Raw genomic sequence first — 20,748 nt, forward strand, 5'->3', positions numbered from 1 at the left:
AACGTGTTCATATTCATTTCTAAAAAACACAGCACCACTTAGGCCCAGCAGTGTTTTTATAGGCAATCCCTATAACATTGTTTAGGTGATCCCCAAATCAGTGTCTTATTATGTAAAATGAGTGAGATGCTTTTAAAGAAACATTGTGAAAGTGGTCTCTTAATTTTTTGATCTACATCCCCACCTATTCTGCTGGATTGTCATGACACTGGAGCATATTTTTTGTTTGTTTGTTTTTGTTAGTGTGCACAGCAATGGTGGGAACAACCATTCAGAAAAAGAAACTCCATATTGTTGGAATAAAAGATTTGAGCTTCCTTTAGAGCAGTGGTTCTCAAAACTCAGAACCTTTGACCTCAAGGATCTTAAACATATGGATGGAATTATCATGAACATAAATGATTCCCATGTTATCTGGGACCACTGGTGATCCCTGGGTCCCACTTTGAGAACCACTGCTTTACAGACCCACATCGTGAATATTGTTTGACACGCGCTTGGTAGGACAGTAACAGAAGCAAAATGTAGTTGTATGTTGAAGTTGTGACGGGTTTGTGTTGTTCTGAATGTGTTAGAGCAAAAGGGAAAGTTGAGCTCATACTCTTGACAGGTTGGACTTGCTACAGCTACAGTTACCTGGCTAACTGTTAACTTGTTAAAGTGTACATGTTGAATATTAAAAAAAAAAAAAAACTATTCAAAACAAACCTTTATTTTTATATATTAACATATGAGAGCACATGACCAGAAATTATAAATAGTAAATGTCAAAGTTTTTATGAGCTATAATGGATTGTATAACTGTGGACAAACTGGTGGCCAAACATGCTTATTTATACAGTAGGTCTAAACTGTGGACATTAATATCCAGTGTGCACTTGTATCCTCCATATTTATGTTCATGGAAAATGCTTTGTATGATATTTTCAATTAAATTACAAATGATCATGTGTGTGTGTTTATTTGAATATAATTCAAAAGGCAAGGCAAGTTTATTTATTTCCCATTTTTACAAACAGTTTTTTTATGGTAAAATAGCTAAAGTGCCATACAAATGCACCATGTTAAAAGTTTGGTTTTTTTCGTTGAAAATTGACAATGAATATGAAATGTACATTGCTGATTTAGGCTATACAATCTGGACCTCTTTATGAGGTTCGGACCTGTTACTTGGATGAAAGTTTAGTAACTGGACCTCATTGAATTTTAATTGAATACCCCTGTCTTAGACCCTCACATCAACTGAGGAAAAACTCCCAAGAAATAACAGGAGAAATCTCAGGGTGATACAATACAGCCATTGATACAAGTCTTGTTGCATAAGCACATAGTAATATTGAACTTTGTATTATAACTTTATTTCTAATCAATCAATTTTTTTTTACAATGAATGGTTCATTTTAATGCCAAGGGCATTCACATTAATAACTGGGTGAAAAAAAAATGAAACTGTCAAAAAAATTGTCCTGATGTTCATAGCTTGGTAAAGACCAATTTGTGTCCTGTCGTGTTTTTATATGATTCCACCAATCACAGATTAGAGCTTCACCTGTGACAAATACTGTAATTAACACAAGAACCACAGCACACAAGCACACAACCTGACCTCTGACAAAATGCCAAGATTCAATCACAGGCCAAAGTGCTGATCATCGAGAGCCTGAAGACCAAGTCTGCTGCTGAGGTGGCAGACATCTTTAATATCTTTAATATCAAGTGAAGAGGATAATAAAAATACTTGAAGAAAGTGAGGGTTTGACTAGTTCTCTCTTGCTCTGGGCAGTGTCCTGTTTCTTTATCTTTATGTTACAGAAGCCACATGATGATTTGTAGTAGAAATGTGTCTGTTGATTAGAGATCAAACTTGACAATAATGAGCAAATACATGTGGGAGTGAGGTCTCAATCATGTGAACTGTGTAAACATAAACTAGTAGTATAGCTTAGTATAGCACAACTGCTCAACCTTTGCTGCTGTGATTTTGTTCTCTATATCAGCCACCAGAGGGCAGCAAAGTTGTTCTTTTTGGCAAGGAAAACAGGAAACAGCACTGTGCCATCAAAGGACAAGATATATATTTTGCACCTTTAACATGTTTGATACAAGTAAAGCATGCATACCAGTTTCATAGAAAAGTGATTATTCAGGGACATATGTGTTTTGTATTTATTTTTCTAAACTATCCATTTGTTACCTCTGGTTAAGTAGTGCAGTTTGCCTTCTTGTACGGAGAGTGTGCAGTACACTGGACACTGATGCTTCACTGGTCATATATATACAGTCATTACAGACATTAGGAGAAATCTCCACATTCATCTGTTCAGTTTTTCTAACGTAAATATATCTGTTTTTGCCTACTCATCTACCATGAAGTTGCTATGAGGCTTAAAGGATTATTTCTGATCTATAAATACATTATCAGATTATCAGACTCTTCATAATATAGAAGTGAATAATTTTTTTCTCCAGAAAACTAATTCATACATCACTGATGAGTAGGTTTAAAAGGAGCATATGGACACAGCATTTGGGTAGAATGTTTATTAGAATTTGCGATTAGCAATGTAACATTCATCTACATGGCGCAAAGGAAGTCATAAATATGGTAATATGCAAATATGCACGCCTTTACTGAAATGAGCTCATCTGATCAGGGGATGACAGACCCCAGGAAACTGAGTGATACACCTGCACGTGGCTTAGACAGGGTGGGATGCACTAAAGGCCTATCGCTCTGATGACGGTAAAGGAAATAGAAACTCAGCAACAGAATTGATATCAAATATTTAGATACAAATAAAAAGACATTACTAAAAAAAATGTCAAAAGAGCACTGGATATAAGACAAAAAGTGATAGAAAAAACAAAAACAGCTTAGTAATGCTCTGCACCCGTAATAGTTGTGTGTTTCTGGCTGTTCACATGGAGCTACAGTACTAAGTTGGCAGAGAGAGGTGCATGGCTTTTGTTTTCATCTGGAACAGTACAGGAGGATGATGGGCTATGGATGCAGTATGGCATTTCTTTTTAATTACTGTGTTGTCCTTAAATGTCCTCAATGAAAAAAAAATCAGCTGTGGTTAAGAAGTCAGTTTATGAATAAGACTCAAAACTTGGCAACATTGAAATTCTGTTATAGGAAAGAAAGAAAAGGAGAAAAAAAGGAACAAAAAGTCAAGAAATCAAGGATAAAAAAGCAGCGATTACACCGTATCCCTGTACCAAAGTGGTGTTGTGATTGTTAACAACATGTCATGCTCCATTAGTGAAGTCCTGTACAATGGGACTGACCATCCCAATTGTTTTAAGTATTACGATGGCGGCCATCTTTGGGGATGTGGCCTGGATGTAATGTGCAGGGAGGGAGAAGGTGAGCTCAGCGAAAGGCAGTAGTCATAGTTGAGGTGAATATGATGATGTCGATGGTGAGGATCCATGGTTGATAATGGTAAAACAGGGGATGTCATGCAGCTCGGGGCCAGAGGTGAGGAGGGTTGGAAAGGCCCTCACGGGGGAAGAATTCTCCGTCACGCCGTGGCCCCTGGCATGCCAGTGCCTTAGGTAGGACACAAGACTGCAGAGGAAAAACAACAGAAAGTAGTTACTATGGGATACGGTGTCACAGAGTTACTAGTGAATGAGTTTGTTTTTTACAAGAGCTGAACTACTGTTTATATTTCAGTTAGAGAAAATGTCGTCATTGTTTTTGTTTAATTCAAGTCTAAACCTTCATATTTTACACTTTACTCCCCCTGTGGTTTATTTAAAGTGTTGCTCTATAAAAAGTTATTTGTATATTTATCTCAGTTTAGTTTCACATCTCCTTTTTGTAGTAGTAGTAGCTTTAGTAACATCAGGTTGGTATCAGGACTTCTAAAGTCTCTCTTCTGATTGAAAATGTAGAGAAAGCAACATCTGCAGGTTGGATGGTGGGTCCAGGTGGGCGGGCCGTGATAACGTCGTTGTTGTGACATCACAAATAAGTCACAGAAGTCCAGACGGCTGGTTTTAAGGCCCAGTTACTAAACACAAGTTCTGTGCATTTCCCTGTGTGGACTGAGGCTATGATACTTTACCAGTATTAAAATAGAAACTCAACCTGCTTTGTAATCAGACTCAACATGGACTATATGGACCTTTAAAACCCCCCCTGCACTGTATAGGGTCAACTTCACTGTATATAAACTGAAACCTGAACCACTGACATTTTCTATGCCACACTGGAGAAGGAATAAAAGGCGTGTTGGTGTATTTACCTTTTAATATGTAGTCAGTTAGCAGTGTAGGCACCTTCTCACTGTCCTCCTTCATGGCATAAAGAACTAGATTGAAGAAAAACAAACGGTGTCAGCTCAGTAGTAATGATTTGTCTCTGATACAAACATTTAAGACTGGACACTTACTATTTGTGAGCATCTGCAGGTCATCAACAGATGGAGGGGTGCTTTTCTTCTCATATGGAATAACTGTGTTTAGAAACTGAAAACAAAGTGGAAGATCAGAGAATTTAAGAAAGTGCTGGGATAGTTAGCATGTAATGTTCTGGTATCATTTTGAGTAATTATGCAATTGTTGGTAATGACAAAACAGAATTAAAGGACTTAAAGGGATAGTTCACCCAAAATTCAAATTTCACTCATTTTCCCCTGTAACTCCAAAAAGGCACGGATGACTCTGAAACTTCTCCCAACCCTTAGTCGACATGAGGGTGAGTAGAAAATGAGTGAAATTTGAATTTTGCGTGAACTATCCCTTTAAAATTCAACATTTTGGGAAGATTTAGGATCTTGACACCACAAGGCTAGAGACAGAAGACTGCTAGCTTAGAGGTTACATGAATAAAAAGAGAGCTAAGAGGTGCTGGTGCTACAGTAGCTGTCGGCTAAGCTAAGCGAACTAGCATATTGCTTTACTGTCATCTTTGTTTTAGCAAGCAAATAAACATATATCCCAAACAGTAAAAAGTAAAAGTAAAACAGTTTCTTTAAAAGTAAAATCTTTTATCTGATCGTTTATATTTCCATTTACATTAACAGACTGGCTAATTACTAAATCTATATTAAGATGGTTTCCTCATGATGAAAACTATCAAAGTGCTCACACCAGACCCTTCACTTGTGTGCGTCTGCCTGTTATTCATATGAACAGAAACAGGCAGTGAGCATACTGCTTACGCTATCACCACAGATCCAATTACACACAGTAGGCTGATCATCCCTGTGTGTGACCTTAGCTGTGTGTTGGACTGAGGGAGTGGCATAAACACAGACAGTGCAGCCGCAGGCATGTGGCCTGAGAAGGCCTGTGCATGAATGAACTCAGCACAGCTGGTCTCTGTCCCACCCTGAATAAGTTACATCACATCTGTACCACACATGAGAGCACTGCGAGGAGCATCCTCACTATGATCAATTATTACTACAGTCTACTAGCTCCTGCAGGCCTCCCTGTGTTACACTGTGATTATAAGGATAGTTCAACATTTTAGCAAATTGGCCCATTGCCATAATCCCTTTAGTCTTGGTAGCTCGTTACCTTTAACTGTCAGTGCAAGCTATTTTTAGAACGGCGGAGCAGAGCCGTGAGCTGCTCAGAGCTACACTACAGAGGCTAATGGAATTTCTTGGTTTCCCTCATCAAATACACAATCCAACAACTCCAAAACGCTGGACAAGTGGACAAGTTGTGACCTGCACATTCACCACGCTATGAGATAATAACAGAACATTACGAGACAGAGTTGTTATAGAGGTAAATTCATGCAAAACCTCTGATGTGTGTTTCTGTTGGGAGCAGTTTTTTGGCAAGCAGTCTCTGCATTTGAAAGGTGCTATATAAAACACCTTTATGTCAAAATATATTTGTCCACCTTTGACCTCACCTGTTTGTCATTCCCTGTGCCTCCAAATGTCTGTCTGATGCCCGTCTGCAGGATGTTGGACAGTCCCTCCATGCTGAAACGCTGCAAGTCATAATACACAGAGAGAGAGAGACAGACAGACAGCATTACTAAATTAGCTCCTTGATTAAAATGAAGCAGTGAAATCTGATGATGAGTCATGTATTTCATTTAAATACAGCACTCACAAACCGTGCTCTGAGATACCATTTGTCTTCCTGTTCATATTGCATCTGTATCATCTGTACATCTACATTGTTTCAGCAGTGCAGCCTCAGGTACTCAGGACTAATCAACGCTGCTGCTGCTGAGATTTACATGGAGGGAAAATCCATTAGGTTGTTTTCTTTGTTACTGGACGGGAGCAGACTGGACTGGGCTCTTACTGTATGAAGACAATGGGTCACCTCCACTTTAGGATCTTTCCTGGAAGTTACTTTAGAGGCTAATGGACCAGATCCATTATACTAACAGTGGAGTGGAGGAGGAAGAGCTGCCAGGCCCTGCGGTTTCACCTTTCTCTAATTTACACAAGGATCATGGACATGGACGTACATTTTCACAAGGTACGGAGACAGAAGTACGCATTTTGGTTATTTAAGACATGTCTGTCCCTCATGTGTCCTCACCTTGACAGGCATGGTCCCCGTCTTCTCGGTGCGTCCCAAGGAGCCTGTGTTCCCTGCGTTCAGAGGTAGCGTCCCCCCCCCCTGCAGGCTCAGGGCCTTGTCCCGGCGTCGGCGTTTGCTGCTCTCCCTCTGCTCCCTCTGCCTGTTCTGCACCTCCATCAGGGCTGTGATGAAGGTGTTCTTCACCTCCTTCTCAAACTCCAGCTCATCGCGGCGGGCCAGCTGGCTGACCAGCTCCTCCGAGTATTCACGGATGGCAGATTCTACTCGCTGCAGCAGCTCGACCAGCGCCGAGCTGGGCATCAGGCTCAGGCCTGCGGGGCGGATTGGACAGGCAGAGACAGTTGGTCATTATAGTCTGAAGTATCAGTTTCATTCGAAGAACTTCTGTCATCATTAAAAATGAGAGAAGAGACTGAGAACAGTCAGCCCACACATTTTACTACATCTATAGGGTGAGGGCATCTTATATGAAGGAGACACAGGTTTTATTCCCCCCTTACCCCTCTCTCTCTCTGACAGGCAAAAGCTCTGTCAGGCAAAAATAAATCTACTGTAGTATTAATTTAATACTACATAATATAAGTTACTACATTACAATGGGAAAACAGCTCAAATATGGCCTTGACATTTGCAAAGGTATGGTCATTTAAATTATCATCTACCACCAATATAGTTTTTTCTAAATATCTTTATACTACCATGTGGATTACTAAATGGTAATTTATCATTTATCATCATTTACCATTTACCATTACTAAATCAAAGCCTGGTGTATGTGTGTGTATGTGTATTAGGGATAGACCAATTATCAATTTTTTAAACCAATAACGGATAAAATTGTATTTTATTTTATTTAAAAGCAGCCATCTCTCTGTCTGAAGTCACCAAGGTTTGTGTTGGAGTTTGTGTCATTCTACAAAAATCGAAGGTCTTTTTATCACAGATTTTCACAGTATACAAAAAACAAACAGTAAACTGTATTCAGTCTAATCAGAGGTGTGTTATTCCAACACCATTTTTACTGAAAATGAATATTAAATATCAGTTATCAGTTTCCTTGATTACTAATAATTGATATCATATCGGTATCGGAGCGGAAAAAGCCATATTGGTTGATCCTTAATGTATGTGAGTATGTGTGTATGTGTGTGTTTGAGTCTGACCATGCACTCATCATGAACAAAATTCAGTCTTACATAAGCGAGACAAAAGCAACAGTGTTTTGAAAAGAATGTCACCATTCAGGTCCCGGACCAGACAGTCGGGACGTCCCGTGCTCTGGTTTTACCTTCGTAGGAGCAGTTGTTGTTGGAGGCCTGTGACAGCTGTCTGATCTCCTCCAGCAGGGAGGGGCTGGTCCTGGTGGAGCAGTGGCTGCTCTCCTCCTCGTCCTCCTCCTCCGTTTCACCAGGATCTGGAGAGTTCTCCATCATCTCAACTATCTCCTCAATGACCTTGAAGACAGAGAGAGAGAGAGAGAGAGAGAGTTAGATGGATGGATGGATGGACAGGAAAGTGATGAGGAGACAGAGGGAAGAACATATCCATAAAAATCCATTTGTCAGTAGAATGTGTCCAGTAAACAAAAGCGTACATAGCACATGTAAATCCATTATTGATGTGGACACCGGCTCTGATGCCTCTATGAGCACGATGACATCACTGTCTGAAAATCAGTTAAAGGTTAAAGTTCAGAAATGATGGTGGCCATCAGAAACAACAGGGTTGTGCACTCTGGGGGTCAGTAGTGATGTTACTTTGTGATTTTCCCTGTTTCACCTGATGGACAGCAGCCTTTACTCCTTAGAGTGCTACCGGTCTTTGTCATTGAACACAGATTAGTCATAGTTTATGTATCTGAAACAGGAAAATAAACCCTAACAGGATGAATGAGGTTCCATTCATCCTGAAGGGGTTTATTTCTGCGACCAGCTCACTCTATATTATCCCGCTTATTACACGGCTTACAAGTGAAATAAATAATTTTAGATATAATATTGATCAAAATACAAATTTTATTGGTTTATAAATTGCATCAAATGCCTATGACATTTATAAGTTTATATTCATATTATTTATTAAGTTTATGTACACATCAGGTAAACCTCTGCCAACAATGATTTAGCAGCAGCAAGGATTGGTCGGTAAAGTTTCTATTTATAATTTATATCCAACAACTTTTATTGGTTCATAAATGAATAGGCCTACATGAGGTAAATCTGCACCCACAATGATTCATCAGCGGTACAATACTTCATCTTTTTAAAATGATTATTCTTAAGCGTAGCCTGTTGTCAGGGCGGATCAGAGCAGCTTCCCTAGCAACGATGTGTTATACTTACCGTAATCTATCATACAGAAATAACAGACCATAGAATTCAGCAATTGACCAATCAGAATGCAGCATTCAATAGAGTCGTGTAATAAAACAAAAAACAAAGACAACATGGAGCAGATGACAGCTTCCTGGCTTGTGATTGGGTCAGGTGGGAAGATCTCGCTGCCAGAGCTCCACCACCCAGTCCCTACTACACAGTCTCTGGCTGATCCAAATGACATCACCAGCACAAGATGGCAGCACCTTTTGTCCTCACAGTGGGAGTTTGGACAGTGGGAGTTGTCATTTTTATCTACAGTCACCGGTCCACAGCCTGCCTGGGCTGCACTGTGTGAGCTGTGCCGTGTCTATTGAGATTAGAGCTTTTCTTTCGCTCTGTGATTGATAAAGCCTTAATCGTGCCTTTGTCTCTGGCCATCTTAATTAGCAGAGCTCTTAATTTGCTGAAATGCCCTTGAAATCTGTCTCTAGCTTGTGTTAAATACAGCAGCTCTTCCAAGATGTGGACATTTGAGCATATCTCTACCTGTGGCATTAGAGAGATATATAATACACCTCTCGTCAAACTTGACAGGTCTATTGTTCTATTGTTTCGCAGCAGCCAATGAGAGCTCGTTATTTACCGGAAGTCCCGCCCCCTGACTGTCCAATGAGAGCTCGTTATTTTTCCGGAAGTCCCGCCCCTGACTGTCCAATGAGAGCTCGTTATTTTTCCGGAAGTCCCGCCCCTGACTGTCCAATGAGAGCTCGTTATTTTTCCGGAAGTCCCTCCCTCGTATGGTTTAATGAGAGTTTAGGAATTTAAGGGAAGTCCCTCCCTTGTGTGGTTTAATGAGAGTTATATTTTGTAACAAATTGACTAGCCTGTTAGCAACATCCCAGAACCTATTTTTGTAACTAGCCTGTGATTGAAGAAAATAGCAATTTAGGGAAAAAAATGTGAAAGAGAGGGGAGATCTCTCCCCTTTGTCTTCTCTGTAGCCCTTTTCCCGCCAGAGATTACAGACTGGAGAGAGGTTTAACCTAGCTCTGTCAAAGATTTCTCCACAGGAAAACAACAACAATGCAGTTTAATTAACTTACTCAAAAAAAAAAAACAAAAAAAACAAAAGAGAAAGGTTTTTAAAAAAGAAAAAGAAATCCTTTGTATTTCCATCCTTTGTATTTCCGGGCTTATAAGACCTTCTGACGAGAAGACTGCTTCTTCGTTATCCGATGAGAGCTCGTTATTTTTCCGGAAGTCCCTCCCTCGTATGGTTTAATGAGAGTTTAGGAATTTAAGGGAAGTCCCTCCCTTGAGTGGTTTAATGAGAGTTATATTTTGTAACAAATTGACTAGCCTGTTAGCAACATCCCAGAGCCTATTTTTGTAACTAGCCTGTGATTGAAGAAAATAGCAATTTAGGGAAAAAATGTGAAAGAGAGGGGAGATCTCTCCCATTTTGTCCTCTCTGTAGCCCTTTTCCCGCCAGAGATTACAGACTGGAGAGAGGTTTAACCTAGCTCTGTCAAAGGTTTCTCCACAGGAAAACAACAACAATGCAGTTTAATTAACTTACTCAAAAAAAAACAAAAGAGAAAGGTTTTTAAAAAAGAAAAAGAAATCCTTTGTATTTCCGGGCTTATAAGACCTTCTGACCAGAAGACAACTCAAATCTCTTTCTTGCATCCTGAAACACACAGAGCACTATGTGGTTTTTCCATGACGACTTGTCGTCCAGGATAACACCCAAAAAACCTAAATACAGACACTCTTTCAACACTCTCTCCTGCAAATGAAAGTTCAATTTCATCCTTTTCTTCGATTTGTAAAAACCATAAATTTAGTTTTTTTCAAATTTAACAAAAGCTTGTTTTCATCAAACCATCTCTTAAGTTTATCCATTTCATTAGTAATGTTTTCTGCAATAATCCCCAAATCATCCCCAGAACAAAAAAAAAAAAAGTATCATCAGCAAACAAAACAAACTGTAGAATCTTTGAAACATCACAAATGTCATTAATATATAAAATAAAAAGTTTAGGTCCCTAAACCGATCCTTGTGGGACTCCACATACTGTCCTCATACATTCTGATTTGTAACCCTCTAGCTGAACATATTGTTTTATATTTTGTAAATAACTACTTAACCAGTCCAAGGCAATTCCTCTCAAACCATAATTATGTAATTTAGAAATTAAAATTTCATGATTAATTGTATCGAACGCCTTTTTTAAATCAATAAAAACCCCAACTGTATATTTTTTGTTATCTAATGCCGTTGTTATTTCTTCCGTTATTTTCGTTAGTGCCATTGCTGTAGATCGGTTGGTTCGAAACCCATACTGGCTCTCACTCAGCAAGTGATTCTTTTCAAGAAATATGTCTAACTTCTGAACAAACAGTTTTTCAAGCACTTTTGAAAATTGTGAGAGCATTGACACTGGTCTATAGTTATTAAATTCATGTCTGTCGTCTGACTTAAATAAAGGAATAACCTTTGCCGTTTTCATCCTCTCTGGAAAAACACCTGTACTTAAAGAAAGATTAAATATGTAACTTAAAGGTTTAATTATACAATCAATAGTTTTTTCACTATACACATGTCTATCCCATCACTGTCTGTTGATGTCTTACTCTTTGTTTTGGTTATGATCGATATTATTTCATTCTCACTCACCCCACCTAGGTACATTGACTGTAGCACCTTGCTTCCCATTTTTTCTTTTCCCACGAATTGTTGATTTTGTGTTGAGATTGTGTTAGCTAAATTTGGCCCAATATTTACAAAAAAAAAGAGTTAAATTCATTGGCAACTTGATTCATGTCTTTAATTTCTCGATTCTCATTAATAAAATAATTTGGCATAGCTGTTGGAGGTGTTTTGTTCCTCATTACCTCATTCAGGATCCTCCATGTTCTTTTCAAATTATCTTTATTTTCTTTTAGTATTTTATAATAATACTCCCCTTTGGCCTGCCTCATTATTGTTGTTAACTTATTTTTATACCTCTTATACTTATTTTCAGCATTGTTTGTTCTAAATTTAATAAAGTCTCTATACAGTGTGTTTTTCTTTTTACAAGCATTTTGTAAGCCCTTGGTAATCCAAGGTTTTTTGTTGTTACTACCTTTGTGCTTAAAGCAGAAGTAAGCGATCCGGTCGTTTTGGCTAAGGCTGCGTTCCAGGCCGGCTTTTGAAATCATAAATTACAGCTTCAAGTCACAACTTACGACTTTGTAGCGTTCCAGGCAACCCACTCGTGTTTTTCCGACCTGTTTTACCGGTGAAAGTCACTATAACGGCCACTCGTAACTTCCGACCCGTGAACTCGTACCAGATCGAACTGGTACGACTTCACAGGTCGGAAAAACACGAGTTACGAGTTTCCTTGAACGCACCATAACAGTCCTCGTCCCTACGTCACCACATTCACGGCATCCCTTGGCTGCACACACAGCCCTGCATGCCGTTCTCTCTCCCCATTGGATAAAAACTGTAGGATACTATAAATGTTTTCTCCTGGGCTCAGAGCAGAGCAGAGGGACCGACAGACCCGTGTTTCAGTCCAAACACTCTATGTAAGTGATTGCTGTCGGAAGATATAACTATTTAAGACTTATATTAACACAAATATATCACTTGCTTCTGCTTTAAGTTGAATTATCAGACAATGTTTATCGTAATGTGTTATGAAACATTTGAAAAAAGAATCATATGCATCGTTTACTCCCTCTGTATAAACCTCATTCCATTCCTCATTTAACAAATCATTTCTAAACTTAAGTATTGCTTCCTCTGATCTTACCCTTGCATATCTATAACAGTTTTCCTTTACCTTACTCTTTATGTGACAATCATATATTACAAACACTGGTAAATGATCACTGATGTCATTTATTACTAACCCACAAGTGATATTATTCTCCGTGACATTCAGAAATATATTGTCAATCAGAGTAGCACTAGATGATGTAATTCTACTAGGCTTTGTGATTAGGGGTGGAAACCTCTACTGAATAGAGTGTCCAAAAAATCTGATGTTGCTTTATGTTTTGCTGCACAGAGTAGATCAATGTTCACATCTCCACAGATCATGTATGTCTTGTTTTCATTCACTCTACTTATTATCTCTTCTAGACTATCTACAAACGTTTCTACATTTGACCCTGGGGTTCTGTATACACAAGTAACCACAATGTTTCTGCTCTTTTCTAACTCAATTTCCACAGTTATACATTCCATTAGATTTTCTTTAACAATTGTCATATTTTGAATTACTCTGCACCTCAAGTCTCTGTCAACAAAAAAAAGCCACTCCCCCTCCGATCTTATTTTCTCTATTTATGTAGTGTAACTCATAACCCTCAAGATGAAACTCAGTGCCTCTCTCTCTTTCTTTATCCTTGTCTCTGATAATGCAATCACCTTAAATTTTCCTTTTAATTTATTCAGATACTCTTTAATTGTAGTAAAGTTTGCATACATGCTTCTTGAATTAAAATGAATTAACGAAAATGTATTGTCCATTACAATTTTAGCATTGAGCTCATCATCTGAATAATATTTACAAGTGTCAATGATATTATTAAACACGTGACTCTCCGGGTCTACCTGATATTCATAATCATACACTTTGCAGTCAGACCCCGTAAATGTTCGATTCTCTAAGAACTCTGTCATTTAAGAGGAGAGAACTGAATACAGCAAAAAAAAAAAAAACAACAACAATAAACAACAAAATTTCATGGTGACTGTTTTTACACAGGGAATCCCTAGTCCACTATCCTTGTCTTTATTTTGTCTATCAGTCCATACCTTTTTCATAAAGTCACTTTCTGGTGTCTCCTCTTCGACTCCTCTTCGTTTTCCCTCGCGCCTCCTCTTCATCCTCTTCCTCCTCTTCTACGTCGCCGTCTTCATGCTTTTTGATAGCATCCAATAATGTCTTTACCCCAGACAGCATTTCCTTTGCCGGGTTTGCTCTCCTGCTGGGCGCAGTCTCCCACCCGGAAGCCTTCAGCATGGACTCCAAGTCGGGCTCTCTGGGCGTCATCTCCATGGCAACTCCATAGTCGTGGAGCCCCTCTGCTGCGTGTCGGGGGTCGCGACACGACACTCTCACTTTTTCCTCCAGCCTCTGTTATCTTCAGCCTTGCTGGAAAAAGCACACGCGCCTTTATCCTTCTCTCCTTCAGTTGCTTTCTGACATCCCTGTACTTTGCTCTCTCCTGGAACACTTTGTTAGTGAAATCTTCGTCAAAGTAGAGGCGGGTGTTATCTTCCAGTTTAATCTCTTTCTTTGCCCAGACGGCACTGAGCACCCTCTGCCTCGTATTGTAGCTTTGAAAACGCACTAGAATGGACCTGGGTTTGTTGTTATTGCGCTGAATCAGCTGTCCAGAGCGGTGCGCTCTTTCGATGGGTATTTCCCCCTCAATTTTCAGCGTGTGGCGTAACTTTTTCCACAAACCCAATCATGTCGCTTCCCTCTAACTTTTCAGGTACTGCATAGATTCTCAGATTCTTTCTTCGCGATCGGCCCTCAGAATCTTCACATCTTTCCATCAAATCTTTCTGAACACGTAGAGTATGAATCAGTAGGCTACCTTCGACAACATGATTTCCTGGTCCTCCTTCGCCGCAATCCTGGACTCCGCTTCTTCCATCCTACTATCCAGCTCTTTGATTTTTTTCTTTATCTCGCTCATATCCTTCTTCACCACTTCGAAATTGCGAGTTGTTTCGTGGCGGAACTCTCTGATTTCTCTCAGAATTTGAGTAAATCCTTCCACGTTTTCCTCCTCAGACGTCGAGTCGGTCGTTTGGCAGTCTTTGTAGGCTATGTGTTTGTTTGCTTCTTAGGCATCCTTATTCCTCAGATTTAATGCTGCTTTATATGCTCGTCGAAATATTGATATTATTGGAGCTCAGCCAATATTTTGTAATTGTTTGTTCTCAATTACAATTGTTTGCTCTCTGAGGATCTTCATGAGCACGGTGTCTCATGAAACTCTGACAAGTCAAACTTTAGGATGTGTTAGAGGACTAATTAATGTGTCTAACCATCATAATTATAACACCTGAAATGGTAAACACAGCTGATCAACCCAAAAAATTACCGCTCAAACGAATTTACTTTTCGTCACTGAAAACAGGTTCTTGAGTGTAACTCGGTCAAAGTCAGACATATTCTTAAGCTTTTTTGCAGTTCTGTTAGGTCCTGCATGATATACATGCTGACCAAGTTAGACATGTCAGACTTGTATGGGCTCAGAGAAAATCGCTCTGTTACTTTCGTCCTCCGTTACTTTCGACCCTGCTCTCCCCTACTGTATCAGTACAGGTTATTGATTGATTGATTGATTGATTGATTGATTGATTGATTGATTGATTGATTGATTGATTGATTGATTGATGTATATTTTATGATGATTTCATGTGTAGAGTCAAGATGGCTGCCGAGACACCGTGCTCATGAAGATCCTCAGAGAGCAAACAATTGTAATTGAGAACAAACAATTACAAAATATTGGCTGAGCTCCAATAATATCAATATTTCGACGAGCATATAAAGCAGCATTAAATCTGAGGAATAAGGATGCCTAAGAAGCAAACAAACACATAGCCTACAAAGACTGCCAAACGACCGACTCGACGTCTGAGGAGGAAAACGTGGAAGGATTTACTCAAATTCTGAGAGAAATCAGAGAGTTCCGCCACGAAACAACTCGCAATTTCGAAGTGGTGAAGAAGGATATGAGCGAGATAAAGAAAAAAATCAAAGAGCTGGATAGTAGGATGGAAGAAGCGGAGTCCAGGATTGCGGCGAAGGAGGACCAGGAAATCATGTTGTCGAAGGTAGCCTACTGATTCATACTCTACGTGTTCAGAAAGATTTGATGGAAAGATGTGAAGATTCTGAGGGCCGATCGCGAAGAAAGAATCTGAGAATCTATGCAGTACCTGAAAAGTTAGAGGGAAGCGACATGATTGGGTTTGTGGAAAAAGTTACGCCACACGCTGAAAATTGAGGGGGAAATACCCATCGAAAGAGCGCACCGCTCTGGACAGCTGATTCAGCGCAATAACAACAAACCCAGGTCCATTCTAGTGCGTTTTCAAAGCTACAATACGAGGCAGAGGGTGCTCAGTGCCGTCTGGGCAAAGAAAGAGATTAAACTGGAAGATAACACCCGCCTCTACTTTGACGAAGATTTCACTAACAAAGTGTTCCAGGAGAGAGCAAAGTACAGGGATGTCAGAAAGCAACTGAAGGAGAGAAGGATAAAGGCGCGTGTGCTTTTTCCAGCAAGGCTGAAGATAACAGAGGCTGGAGGAAAAAGTGAGAGTGTCGTGTCGCGACCCCCGACACGCAGCAGAGGGGCTCCACGACTATGGAGTTGCCATGGAGATGACGCCCAGAGAGCCCGACTTGGAGTCCATGCTGAAGGCTTCCGGGTGGGAGACTGCGCCCAGCAGGAGAGCAAACCCGGCAAAGGAAATGCTGTCTGGGGTAAAGACATTATTGGATGCTATCAAAAAGCATGAAGACGGCGACGTAGAAGAGGAGGAAGAGGATGAAGAGGAGGCGCGAGGGAAAACGAAGAGGAGTCGAAGAGGAGACACCAGAAAGTGACTTTATGAAAAAGGTATGGACTGATAGACAAAATAAAGACAAGGATAGTGGACTAGGGATTCCCTGTGTAAAAACAGTCACCATGAAATTTTGTTGTTTATTGTTGTTGTTTTTTTTTTTTTTGCTGTATTCAGTTCTCTCCTCTTAAATGACAGAGTTCTTAGAGAATCGAACATTTACGGGGTCTGACTGCAAAGTGTATGATTATGAATATCAGGTAGACCCGGAGAGTCACGTGTTTAATAATATCATTGACACTTGTAAATATTATTCAGATGATGAGCTCAATGCTAAAATTGTAATGGACAATACATTTTCGTTAATTCATTTTAATTCAAGAAGCATGTATGCAAACTTTACTACAATTAAAGAGTATCTGAATAAATTAAAAGGAAAATTTAAGGTGATTGCATTATCAGAGACAAGGATAAAGAAAGAGAGAGAGGCACTGAGTTTCATCTTGAGGGTTATGAGTTACACTACATAAATAGAGAAAATAAGATCGGAGGGGGAGTGGCTTTTTTTTGTTGACAGAGACTTGAGGTGCAGAGTAATTCAAAATATGACAATTGTTAAAGAAAATCTAATGGAATGTATAACTGTGGAAATTGAGTTAGAAAAGAGCAGAAACATTGTGGTTACTTGTGTATACAGAACCCCAGGGTCAAATGTAGAAACGTTTGTAGATAGTCTAGAAGAGATAATAAGTAGAGTGAATGAAAACAAGACATACATGATCTGTGGAGATGTGAACATTGATCTACTCTGTGCAGCAAAACATAAAGCAACATCAGATTTTTTGGACACTCTATTCAGTAGAGGTTTCCACCCCCTAATCACAAAGCCTAGTAGAATTACATCATCTAGTGCTACTCTGATTGACAATATATTTCTGAATGTCACGGAGAATAATATCACTTGTGGGTTAGTAATAAATGACATCAGTGATCATTTACCAGTGTTTGTAATATATGATTGTCACATAAAGAGTAAGGTAAAGGAAAACTGTTATAGATATGCAAGGGTAAGATCAGAGGAAGCAATACTTAAGTTTAGAAATGATTTGTTAAATGAGGAATGGAATGAGGTTTATACAGAGGGAGTAAACGATGCATATGATTCTTTTTTCAAATGTTTCATAACACATTACGATAAACATTGTCTGATAATTCAACTTAAAGCAGAAGCAAGTGATATATTTGTGTTAATATAAGTCTTAAATAGTTATATCTTCCGACAGCAATCACTTACATAGAGTGTTTGGACTGAAACACGGGTCTGTCGGTCCCTCTGCTCTGCTCTGAGCCCAGGAGAAAACATTTATAGTATCCTACAGTTTTTATCCAATGGGGAGAGAGAACGGCATGCAGGGCTGTGTGTGCAGCCAAGGGATGCCGTGAATGTGGTGACGTAGGGACGAGGACTGTTATGGTGCGTTCAAGGAAACTCGTAACTCGTGTTTTTCCGACCTGTGAAGTCGTACCAGTTCGATCTGGTACGAGTTCACGGGTCGGAAGTTACGAGTGGCCGTTATAGTGACTTTCACCGGTAAAACAGGTCGGAAAAACACGAGTGGGTTGCCTGGAACGCTACAAAGTCGTAAGTTGTGACTTGAAGCTGTAATTTATGATTTCAAAAGCCGGCCTGGAACGCAGCCTTAGCCAAAACGACCGGATCGCTTACTTCTGCTTTAAGCACAAAGGTAGTAACAACAAAAAACCTTGGATTACCAAGGGCTTACAAAATGCTTGTAAAAAGAAAAACACACTGTATAGAGACTTTATTAAATTTAGAACAAACAATGCTGAAAATAAGTATAAGAGGTATAAAAATAAGTTAACAACAATAATGAGGCAGGCCAAAGGGGAGTATTATTATAAAATACTAAAAGAAAATAAAGATAATTTGAAAAGAACATGGAGGATCCTGAATGAGGTAATGAGGAACAAAACACCTCCAACAGCTATGCCAAATTATTTTATTAATGAGAATCGAGAAATTAAAGACATGAATCAAGTTGCCAATGAATTTAACTCTTTTTTTTTGTAAATATTGGGCCAAATTTAGCTAACACAATCTCAACACAAAATCAACAATTCGTGGGAAAAGAAAAAATGGGAAGCAAGGTGCTACAGTCAATGTACCTAGGTGGGGTGAGTGAGAATGAAATAATATCGATCATAACCAAAACAAAGAGTAAGACATCAACAGACAGTGATGGGATAGACATGTGTATAGTGAAAAAAACTATTGATTGTATAATTAAACCTTTAAGTTACATATTTAATCTTTCTTTAAGTACAGGTGTTTTTCCAGAGAGGATGAAAACGGCAAAGGTTATTCCTTTATTTAAGTCAGACGACAGACATGAATTTAATAACTATAGACCAGTGTCAATGCTCTCACAATTTTCAAAAGTGCTTGAAAAACTGTTTGTTCAGAAGTTAGACATATTTCTTGAAAAGAATCACTTGCTGAGTGAGAGCCAGTATGGGTTTCGAACCAACCGATCTACAGCAATGGCACTAACGAAAATAACGGAAGAAATAACAACGGCATTAGATAACAAAAAATATACAGTTGGGGTTTTTATTGATTTAAAAAAGGCGTTCGATACAATTAATCATGAAATTTTAATTTCTAAATTACATAATTATGGTTTGAGAGGAATTGCCTTGGACTGGTTAAGTAGTTATTTACAAAATATAAAACAATATGTTCAGCTAGAGGGTTACAAATCAGAATGTATGAGGACAGTATGTGGAGTCCCACAAGGATCGGTTTAGGGACCTAAACTTTTTATTTTATATATTAATGACATTTGTGATGTTTCAAAGATTCTACAGTTTGTTTTGTTTGCTGATGATACTTTTTTTTTTTTTGTTCTGGGGATGATTTGGGGATTATTGCAGAAAACATTACTAATGAAATGGATAAACTTAAGAGATGGTTTGATGAAAACAAGCTTTTGTTAAATTTGAAAAAAACTAAATTTATGGTTTTTACAAATCGAAGAAAAGGATGAAATTGAACTTTCATTTGCAGGAGAGAGTGTTGAAAGAGTGTCTGTATTTAGGTTTTTTGGGTGTTATCCTGGACGACAAGTCGTCATGGAAAAACCACATAGTGCTCTGTGTGTTTCAGGATGCAAGAAAGAGATTTGAGTTGTCTTCTGGTCAGAAGGTCTTATAAGCCCGGAAATACAAAGGATTTCTTTTTCTTTTTTAAAAACCTTTCTCTTTTGTTTTTTTTTGAGTAAGTTAATTAAACTGCATTGTTGTTGTTTTCCTGTGGAGAAACCTTTGACAGAGCTAGGTTAAACCTCTCTCCAGTCTGTAATCTCTGGCGGGAAAAGGGCTACAGAGAGGACAAAATGGGAGAGATCTCCCCTCTCTTTCACATTTTTTCCCTAAATTGCTATTTTCTTCAATCACAGGCTAGTTACAAAAATAGGCTCTGGGATGTTGCTAACAGGCTAGTCAATTTGTTACAAAATATAACTCTCATTAAACCACTCAAGGGAGGGACTTCCCTTAAATTCCTAAACTCTCATTAAACCATACGAGGGAGGGACTTCCGGAAAAATAACGAGCTCTCATCGGATAACGAAGAAGCAGTCTTCTCGTCAGAAGGTCTTATAAGCCCGGAAATACAAAGGATGGAAATACAAAGGATTTCTTTTTCTTTTTTAAAAACCTTTCTCTTTTGTTTTTTTTTGTTTTTTTTTTGAGTAAGTTAATTAAACTGCATTGTTGTTGTTTTCCTGTGGAGAAATCTTTGACAGAGCTAGGTTAAACCTCTCTCCAGTCTGTAATCTCTGGCGGGAAAAGGGCTACAGAGAAGACAAAGGGGAGAGATCTCCCCTCTCTTTCACATTTTTTTCCCTAAATTGCTATTTTCTTCAATCACAGGCTAGTTACAAAAATAGGTTCTGGGATGTTGCTAACAGGCTAGTCAATTTGTTACAAAATATAACTCTCATTAAACCACACAAGGGAGGGACTTCCCTTAAATTCCTAAACTCTCATTAAACCATACGAGGGAGGGACTTCCGGAAAAATAACGAGCTCTCATTGGACAGTCAGGGGCGGGACTTCCGGAAAAATAACGAGCTCTCATTGGACAGTCAGGGGCGGGACTTCCGGAAAAATAACGAGCTCTCATTGGACAGTCAGGGGGCGGGACTTCCGGTAAATAACGAGCTCTCATTGGCTGCTGCGAAAACAATAGAACAATAGACCTGTCAAGTTTGACGAGAG

General features: G+C 39.1%; 1 protein-coding gene across 2 annotated transcripts in view; it reads right to left on the reverse strand.

The window, feature by feature from the left end:
* Window positions 1-2,526: 2,526 nt before the first annotated feature.
* Window positions 2,527-20,748, reverse strand: part of fez1 (fasciculation and elongation protein zeta 1 (zygin I)) — a 29,560-nt gene continuing 11,338 nt past the window's right edge. For both annotated transcript variants that reach the window (XM_085798720.1, XM_085798721.1), the window contains 6 exons: window positions 7,820-7,985; window positions 6,529-6,842; window positions 5,882-5,962; window positions 4,404-4,479; window positions 4,257-4,322; window positions 2,527-3,574 (listed from right to left, as the gene is read on the reverse strand). In XM_085798720.1, coding sequence (XP_085654846.1) covers window positions 3,558-3,574; window positions 4,257-4,322; window positions 4,404-4,479; window positions 5,882-5,962; window positions 6,529-6,842; window positions 7,820-7,985 — 720 coding nt within the window. In that variant the 3' untranslated portion in view covers window positions 2,527-3,557. The remainder of the gene's footprint in view (window positions 3,575-4,256; window positions 4,323-4,403; window positions 4,480-5,881; window positions 5,963-6,528; window positions 6,843-7,819; window positions 7,986-20,748) is intronic.

The sequence above is a fragment of the Trachurus japonicus genome, chromosome 14 (assembly GCF_045865225.1).
Source record: "Trachurus japonicus isolate A0001 chromosome 14, Traja_1.0".
NCBI classification, from domain to species: Eukaryota; Metazoa; Chordata; class Actinopteri; order Carangiformes; family Carangidae; genus Trachurus; species Trachurus japonicus.